The 9622-nt window shown below is 35.1% G+C and overlaps 1 protein-coding gene across 1 annotated transcript; it reads right to left on the reverse strand.

Annotated features, from left to right (window-relative positions):
- Window positions 1-4924: 4924 nt before the first annotated feature.
- On the reverse strand, window positions 4925-9305 carry LOC115954125 (IQ domain-containing protein IQM3-like). The gene is made up of 9 exons (XM_031072023.1): window positions 8790-9305; window positions 8546-8660; window positions 8284-8349; window positions 8077-8165; window positions 7226-7313; window positions 6911-7057; window positions 6711-6803; window positions 6184-6285; window positions 4925-5733 (listed from the first exon to the last, which is right to left on the reverse strand). Exons 1-9 carry the CDS (start codon window positions 9170-9172, stop codon window positions 5218-5220), a joined length of 1599 nt encoding a protein of 532 aa, XP_030927883.1. The 5' UTR covers window positions 9173-9305; the 3' UTR covers window positions 4925-5217.
- Between the last annotated feature and the right edge of the window lie 317 nt (window positions 9306-9622).

Genomic DNA, 9622 nt, shown 5'->3' on the forward strand with positions numbered 1-9622 from the left:
GCTGAAAGAAAAAAAAAAAAAAAAAAAAAAGACGCTGCACTTAAACTTGCTATCCAAACATACACATAATAATTAAAAAAGACTGAAAAAGTCTACTTCAAATTCAAAGAACGGTACTGTTTCAAAATATATCACTTCCTATGCTTTAAATATAAATTCAAAGAAAGTGCTTCTTTATGAAAGCTTCCCTCCATGTAATGAGTTATTATTTGGATTATGAAAAGAAAAAAAGAAAAAAAGAGGAATAAGATAAACATTTTTTGTGGTTATGATTGAAAAAATGACTACGTAGACAAGACAAAAAAGGTTATGTTATCATTGTAACGTTGTTTTGGAACAGGTTGACCCTGTTAAGTCTTAATGATATTGGTAGGCCCCCTTGGTTTTCTCTTTTTTCTTCTTTTTATTTTTTATTTTTTGGGCTTTCCATTGTTAAAAGGACAATAATTTTTTTTTTTCCGGTGAACTGGTAATATTTCCTCAGCTTCAAAAGTGAACAATGAACAGTATGACACTTTGGCGTGATGATCATTTTATAAGTATAAATTCTTATGAGGTGGAGAAAAGGGGCAAGAAGGGCCAAGATTTAAGTTTTTAAGAGCATCCAGCCATAAATTTAGCAATATGACTCTACAAAAAATTACTTTATCTATTTTACATTCTCACTTTACAAAACATCTAACATCAGTGGTTTTATTTTATCTTTCAACACAATAAAATAATATATCCACTACAAAGCATAAATTTGTATATGGTGGTGTTAAAAATAGCAATATTACTTTTTAGCATCACCAATACTAATGCTTTTAAACTTCACACACATATACATTTTTTTAATACAGGATAGAAATTCTACTATAGCCTAATCTAAGTGTATATGTGTGTAAAAACTCTCTTCTGAGAACTTGAACCCCGGCTCTTACTCCCCACACTTCACAAGCACTTATACTTGTGGAGTGACCATTGCATCAAAGATGTGCAGTAGTTACACACATATACACTTACATATACACTTAGTTCATGTTAAAGTAGAATTCTATATTAGATAAGGAGAAAAAAAAAAAGTGTGAACAATGACCTCCGTAACTATTGACTATAAGTATTTTGCATATGTAGAATTTCAAAATAAACTAAAAATTTATTTTTCTATTAGATACCTTTTTGGGAAAACATTTATGTTAAATTTGACACTCCTAACAATATAAAGTGTTTATTAGCAACAATTAAAGGAGGATATTACCAAATTTTTAAACTTTAGGGAGGATATATAATTTGTACCATAATTGAAGGAAGAAAATGTAATCAAAACTTTCTACAAATAACCTTCCCCGCTTCACATAGCTTTTACTTTTTTGGATCATCTCTGAGAACTCTGTTGGTTGACTCGTAGTGTACAAGTCCTTATAATATTCCACTCCCACTTCCTCCACTTCACATAGCTAGATGGATTGAATTAGCTTATGACATGTTTAGCAACCCCTCTCATCTAAATATGTAATTTAACGATAGTATCTCTCATATTTAAGTTTCCTTAGTCTCCTTTAAAAAAATTTGACTTCACAACAGATAAAGATCTAATAAAAACCAACTTATTTAATAGTATACCCTCTCCACATTATATATAAATCAGAGAAAGACACTTATTTCTTATCCAATTAAAATATCACTCGTTTTAACCAAATGTACTTGTAAAGACAATTAGGGTTGCTCAAGCATCCAATCCACTCATCCAAATCGGGCCAATCCATTCTATTTTGGGTTATTTCAATCAATGGTTTGGTTAATGTTGGATTACTTCTCATCAAACCCGATCCAATTTGGTCGAATATCAGGTTTAGGTAAGAGAACTTATAGACCCGACTTACCAATCATGATTATGGTCGAAGGAGGCCAAAAATCTATTGAGATACATCCATGGGAGGCTAGAACAAGCATCCATTCTCCCCTTCTTGCCATCCCTTCCTTGCCATTGACTATGATGTTTGGTCAACCTTTTCCCTTTCTCTCATTGTTTATTGAGTTGTCATTTTTAAGTTGATATCAAATCTCAACAATCACTCAAGAAAATCTATTAAATCCGAAAAACAACCATGATTTGCTCTTTTGTACTTCTAAAGGTAGTATCTTACCATTCACAATAGGTGAACCCATAGGTGAATAAGGCTTACATGCTGTGAGGGAGTCACAAGATACAATGGTTATAAATTTTTTGTTCTTCAAATCCTAACCAAAAAATTTTAAATCAAAATAATAATCAAAATATTCAACCGAGAACTTAGAGGTTATGTTAGGTCAACAACCTAATTGGTATCGGTTAGCAATAGGTGTAGTTTTTTAAACTCATCGATGTTCTCAAATCGAGTGGAAGGTTGAGTGTCAACTCAAACCTACCTGACTGCCTGCCACTTGATGGACCCATGAACACTTTACCCCACTTCTCAAAAAGGGAGGTGAGGGGAAAGACAATAAAAATAAAAAATCCTAAAAATAACACAAGAAAATCCATTAAACCCTAAAAGTAACTATGGTCTATTTTTCTTCTCGAGATAAAAAAACCCGTCTTTTACCATAGGTGAAAACCCATAAATGGATAAGGAGTAAATATTGTATGAGATAGTCTCATGAAATTGTCTCGTACAAGAATTTTTCATAAATAGAGCTCACATTCACTATTCTCTAGAATTGGTTTTGGGCAACGGAATCTTCCTCGAATCAAGGAGATACTATATACAAACAGTTATAATTTTCCCTTCTTCAAATCCTAACCAAAAAAAAAGAAAAGTAAAATCAAAACAATAGGCACAATAATAAAAGAAAGATTTCCAAGAATTGATATTCAAACCATAGAAGCATTAAAGCCAATCCGAGTCCAGCGAGTATTGGAACTCCTCTCATTCAAGCACTCGAAGAAGAAAGTCGTACTGATGTTCAGTATAGCAAAGTCTATTGCGTGTCCCCTTCATAATCAACACCATTTTTTCAGTCCAACATTCAAGTAAAAAACCAGATAGCAAGACAAACAATAAGCAAAGATATTCCAAGAACATATGATACATATAGAGAGAGAGAGAAATACCAGAGCTCGGCTATAAGGGTGTCAGCTAACTTGCGCCGGTCACGAAAACTCCTATACATGTTCTGCAACTTCACAGCTGCGTGAGTTGCAGCCTGCAGAGAATCAATGGCCATTTTGTGTCGTTGAGAGTTGAGACTTTGACTTGAGAGTTGAGAGAGCTAAGTACTTTGGTTCAGTTGTGGCTTTAGCGGGAAATCTAACATGTCACTTTATAGTATGAGAAAACATAAGATAAATTTATTTATTCCTTAGTTTTCACGTGGTCCACTTCCAAAGCACATTCTCACTAGTATCCTTCGCGGTAAGACCCAGTGGATTGTGAGTGACCAAAGAGGAATATTTAGCTTCAAATGGTAAAGAACAAAGAAATATTCAACTGCCTTTATCATTGATACATATATACTTAAGGAAAAAAAAATTAAAAAGGCTAGAATCTGAATTTACAAAAGAAGAAAAATGTAGTCAGTGCCAGTCACATCAAAAAATTTGCAAAAGAAAAAAAAAATTAGACATCTCTAATGACATAAGATTTAAGGGTGAACAATTACAAAACTTGATCAGTTAGGAACAATGTATCCTGTTTTTTAATACTTTTAATTTGGTAAAATAAGTTTAGATCCAAACTAAATTTGTTTCATGGTTTCAATTTCTCTATTTGAGATATGAATTAAGTTTTTGTATGCAATTTGATCATTGAATATAAATGTAAAGTCATTATCTTGAAATTATTCAATGTATTATGCTCTTATTTTATATAAAAGTGGATCTCATTTGCAGATTCCACATATGTGACACACACTTCATGTGAGAGAGCAAGATATAATATACTAGGAGTATAAAATAATATTTTGATAAATTTTTTAGTTTCAAAGCCTCCTATGAAAAACTATTAAAATGAGAATGGGTGGACTTGCCCCTTCGAAGTCGTGTTTGTGAATAAGTGGAATTCCTCCTTCAAAGTCATCTTTGTGTTTTTGGTTATAGAAGCATATAGAGTTGACTAACGCTTAGTCTTGTCCAATGGTCCTTTGTGGCTTTTAGTCGTTGTCTCTATCCACACACACACACAGCATAACATAATAAAATACAACGTGTTAATCCCATCAAAAAAAAATACAACGTGTTAAGTGAGGAAGGCCACTTGTAGATGAGAGCATCAAGAATTTAACAATGCTTCATTTCTAAATGAGAGCTCAGTTATATTGATTTTCTTAATAGCATTTTTTTCAGTTAGTTATGAAATTCATATTTTATGAACAATTAAAATCATTGTAACCCTTCACAAGTGGATTTCTATTTTCGATCCTAACCCAACCTATACTATAATGAATTGGGTTAGGGTTTAATTAACGAGAGTGGGAACGGGAATGAATTGGGCTATTAAAGTGTTTGGTTTGGATGTTGCCACCACTTTTCTTTCCCTTCAGAAGCAACCACGACCCTGCAATGCCATTAGGAGTTGCGACTATCCTACAAATTCTGTACCCATGGTGATTTTGATTTTACAAACAACAACCAACCTTTAGTTCAAAAATGGTTAGTTCAAAATTTTGAGGTCAGTTATAAACCTTCAACAAATTAATCAAGGTCAATCACTTTCATTTTTTTGTCACTCTACTCTATCCAAAATCATACTCTGTTGATTTTACAAAAAATAAGATAATTTCATCATCACCTTTTTGATGTTTTATTTGCTTGTGTTTGCCATGTGCCATACACTCTAGGAAAGTCAAGATGTGACAAAATATACTTATACGCAATCTAGGATGTCAAGATGTGACAAAATAGGCCAAGCGAGATAATTCACGTGATGAGAGAGCACTAGAAGGGACACCTTCAACGTATGGCTAAGATAAAAGGGCACGTTTTCTCTTTCCATGGGCAGTGAACTCTTGAATATAGTAGTTGGATTCAACAGGAGATTATACAGCTTCTACGCCCTACGATTTGCCTCAAATCTTTGACCACCAATTGGAATTCCAGTATAGTGGGTTAAACAGAGAAGTAGAGATTATGGAACATGATTAGACCTAAAAAGCATTATTCTCTAACCATTCAAAAGAGTTTTAGGTGACATAAAGAACAGATATGTACACTAAGCATTCGTTAGGCAGGATGCAAAAACTAAGTGATATATGAATTTAATCAGCAGAGGTCCCATCACCATTACTGATATCCGACTGGTGGTGAGATATAGATGCAGTAGGTGATGCAAGACCAGCCATTCGCCTGAAGGCTGATGGTGTGGGTGGAGTTCTTGGAGACAGGCTAACAAACTCCAAGGCATGTTGCCTCAGTTCTACAGGGTAGTCAGCGACACAACCAATTCTTGGTCCAGTTCCACTTGACCACTTACATGAGAGCTGATTGCCTAATTGGTATGATTTTGCTGCCTTCTTGGAATTGATTCGTTGCAATATTGCAGTCTTGGGAACCTCAGCTCTCGGGCTCTGAAGACCACCAGACAGTGTCCTTTCGTAAATGTTTTTGGTTTCAGTTTGAGGAGATTCAGTTGATTCTGGGGATGGGGGTTTCTCTTCTTCATCTGGAATTTCGAGTTCTTGAGTTTTTGATTTCGTCGAACCTTCAACTAAAGTCTCATTCCCATTGAGTTTGCCCTCATCATAGGCATCCATATCTTCATTGGCTTTGCATACCTGAAAAGAAGGTTGTGAAAGTTTTGTCAGGCAATTACAGAAGGCATTTTAACTTTGAAATAACCAGACCACAGACAAGTAAAGTGATCAGAAAAGATACACTCCGGTTCTAGTACAGTTGTAGCTCAATCCACACCTCTTGGTGTTTCCAAAAGAGACATTCAGGGTTTAAACCCTCCCTCCCCCATTGTAACAATCTAATTATCAAAAATAAAAAACCAATCCATTTGACTGCTCTGTAATCTGAAGTTTAAGTTTTTTGCATCGTTTTAGAAAATCTTCTTTCCTGGTATTAGGTTGATTTGATTTTTCTTATCCCCCCCCCCCCCCCCCCCCCCCAAAAAAAAAAAAAAATCTTTTACACTATCCAAACTTTTCTTTGCCAAGTAAGCACCAAGCATTTTTAGAATGACAATTATGAGTAATGTGGTCAGACAAATGAACAATTACCTGAATTTCATCAAGGTTCAGCCCATTTTCCTTGAGAAGGGATAAAAAGCTGTCAAGGCTGTCATCTGTTGGTCGGTAATGTCCACTGTATGGAGATACGGACTGTAAATTAAAGCAAAAGATCAGATGCAAGATGAGCGCATCTTATCAGAACCAGAACTTTGATTTGGCATTTTAACATGTAACTTTTGTGCACATGTGTGCAGGAAAAGAAGAAGACTGCCACCTACTATATCCAACAATGCATCAGTGTACAGTCATTATGAATTACACTGTTTTCCATGTATAAACAACAAATATGAGCACTTGGTTTAGAATTTCTGAATATCACAGCCACAGTTCAAATATAAAAATTAAGCATACTATCAATGACTAGAGCCATGTATAAGCTCCAAAAAAGGACACCTAGAGCAGTCTTCCAAAGCAATCCCTATGTAGACAACTACTGCTCAGAATTTTGTTGTAAAAATCTATACCCATTCCAGTGCTTACAACTTATGCCATGTATAAATCTGTAGGAAATTTACCTTAAGAATTCCTTGCTCTGCCACTAGCCTTCCAGCAGCTAACGTAGCTCCTCCAGCTAAGAAGCTAGAATGATGGAATACTCCTTTCTTTTTCTGTAGAGGATTAACAATGTATTAGTTTGTTCTGGAATATTATCAGAGCAATGGAAGTATATAACTTGTCAAAAAGAAATAAGTTCCCAGTTTTTTAAATCTCTTACCCGACCAACATACAGTTTCTTGGTGGTGCTCATGACGAATATCCACTTGGCTGATTGTGAATCTTGGGTAGTATCAAGGAGATCTCCAGTTTGCTTGTGAATTATTTTCCTTTCAACAATAATGTATTCATAATGTTCCCTCTCTTGCTAATTTCAGCAAATAAAAGCCACCAGGAGAAAGGCAGAAAAATTATAAGGGGAAGGAAGGAGAAACAATTAAAAAAAAAAATGCTAGATCCTTAACAATTTCAGTTATTATGCAGCAAATTGCATTAAAATCACTTCTAATTTAATTCAATTCATGCAAACACATACAGGTCCAAGATACTTGATGCATTGTTGTCGCAGCTTTGATCTTGAGCATTCTTTGAGATCAAGCTCTTTGCCTTCTCCAGCATCCAACCTGCAGAGAGTTAAAATAACAAAAATTTCAGCAACCATTTGCCTTTACAACTAGTAAAAGACAGTTTTTTCCATATGAAGGCTGTATCAAGAAGTCAACAACAGGCAAAAAGTAATTACTGACCCACACATTTTGTAAGTTTTCTAAACCCCCCCCCCCCTCCCCCAAATTTTCCCTTATGTAACTCTATAAAAGCTCTATTTATCTATCATCTCTAGAACATTTTAAGGGAATATGTGACTTTCAGATCATATGAAACATATATGGCATGGACATACTGTATGACCATAACCTTCTGATTGAATATAATCCTACTTGAGCAATAAACCAGAAACCAACATCAACAAAATGGATGAAGAACCTTTCATATGATAAATAAATGAGAGACACAAAACTCACAAGACTACCATCAAATAATTACATAGATTGTGATAACTGAAAAGCACCTTATCAATATCTAGCACAATCCAATATAAAAATAGAATATTTTCTGAGCAAAATATTCTTTTTTTAAGGTACATAAAATATTCTTGCCAAATCCACGCCATATGTTACAAAGGCATCAGAAACATTATATACCAAGAATGCATAGTAGGACAAATTTGTCCATGTAAGACAACTCGCTTTGTAAAGCTTGACGAATTTGTTTCACCTCTAAGAATTATGCTCATTTTGATTCAAAGTATCAATATCATGAATCCCAATACCATAAAAGAATAACTTTTTGCAATGCCAACTTATTTTGGAGCAAAATTTTGCTTACCAGTAGAAAAATGGCTGACCAGCATCGGCTTTGCACCACTCTTCATAGTAATAATGCAAGCTATGCCCATATCGATGCCTCGGATCAATCTACAATTTCAAGTAATAACATTAACATAAGTGAATACAAATTATAAAACAAAAACAAAACTCTAATCATCAGATAAATTGCAAAGGCTTTAGAGAGAAGAAAGTAAATAGTACTTACCGCTTCAATCCAATGCTGAAAAGCCAATTTCTGGGCTCTGGCATCTTTGGACAAACCCTTGCCCACCTGCCCAATAAAAGTCCAAATTTTAATTAAATTGAACTCACTTCATTCACACCCAAATCGTCTTTTTCCCAAATTACTATCAAGCATATGCCAACTATTCCCTACAGTAACTACAAAACTTGTTCTTTTCTGGTCCAATAAGAAAACTTTAAAAAAAATTAAACCTTCATTCAAAAAAAAAAAAAAAAAAAATTACCCTTGCAGCATTCAAACTAATCCGATTCCACTTGGAAGCCAAACTTTCTGGCTTGGAGAAATTAAAGAAAGATATCGTATTGTGGCTCTGTCTAGCAAAGTCTATCACTTGCCACCTACACACACAGTTACACACAAATTCACACTCTAATAATAGTCTCATCCTTCAGTCAAATATTCAATTCAACAAGAAATATATATATATATATATATATATATATAGCACAGAGATATGGTGCACCCACCAGAGCTCTTCAGCGACAACAGCGGAGTCCGCTAACCTACGCCTCGTACGGTAACTCCGGTACACTTTCTGCAACCTCACAGCCGCGTCCGACGCGGGACACGCGCTTTCCGGCGCGTGAGCCTCAGACTCCTTCTCCTCCTCCTCCTCCTCCACCACTGCGAGCGTGGACTCCACGTCAGACATCCTCTTCTTCTTCTTCTTCGTCAGTGACTCGTCGGTGGTGGAGGAGGGTGAGTCAAGCGGGTCGGAGCTCCGAAAGTCCGGGCAAATGAGACCCGAAGACGACGAAGATGGCACACCCATTTCGTCGAGAGAGAAAGGAAATGAAGAAGAAGAAGCTCGCTTTGACTGGAGCTCCAAGCTTTGAACTTGAACCTTCATTAATTTCAAAACTCAAAGACCGTGTCAAAATAATGAGCTATGAAAAGTCTCTGATTATATGCTACAAACAAAGACCAAACAAGAACACAAAGAGAGAGACAAGCATTGAGTTTCGGAGTTTCGATATATATATATGGTTTCACCGGGAAACCTACCTGTCAATTTATATTTATGTTTTTCCTTTACTCTGTTTTTGGAAGTAGCGGTTTTGTTACGCGCTTTTTTGTAGAGCTAAGGCTACTCGCTGTTGCAGACAGAATCGACTTGTTGAGTCGAAACCCCCAGAAATTTGATTTTATTACGGCGATTTTTTAAAGCAATACAAAAATTCGTTGCCTATTTTTTTTTATTTTACACAAATTGTTTTTTAAAATTATCTACATCAAATTATTTATTTTATGTTCTATTTTAATCAAATAATCATTTTTCATTCTTTATTTGTTATTATCT

The sequence above is a fragment of the Quercus lobata genome, chromosome 7 (genome assembly GCF_001633185.2).
Source record: "Quercus lobata isolate SW786 chromosome 7, ValleyOak3.0 Primary Assembly, whole genome shotgun sequence".
In the NCBI taxonomy this organism is placed as follows: domain Eukaryota; kingdom Viridiplantae; phylum Streptophyta; class Magnoliopsida; order Fagales; family Fagaceae; genus Quercus; species Quercus lobata.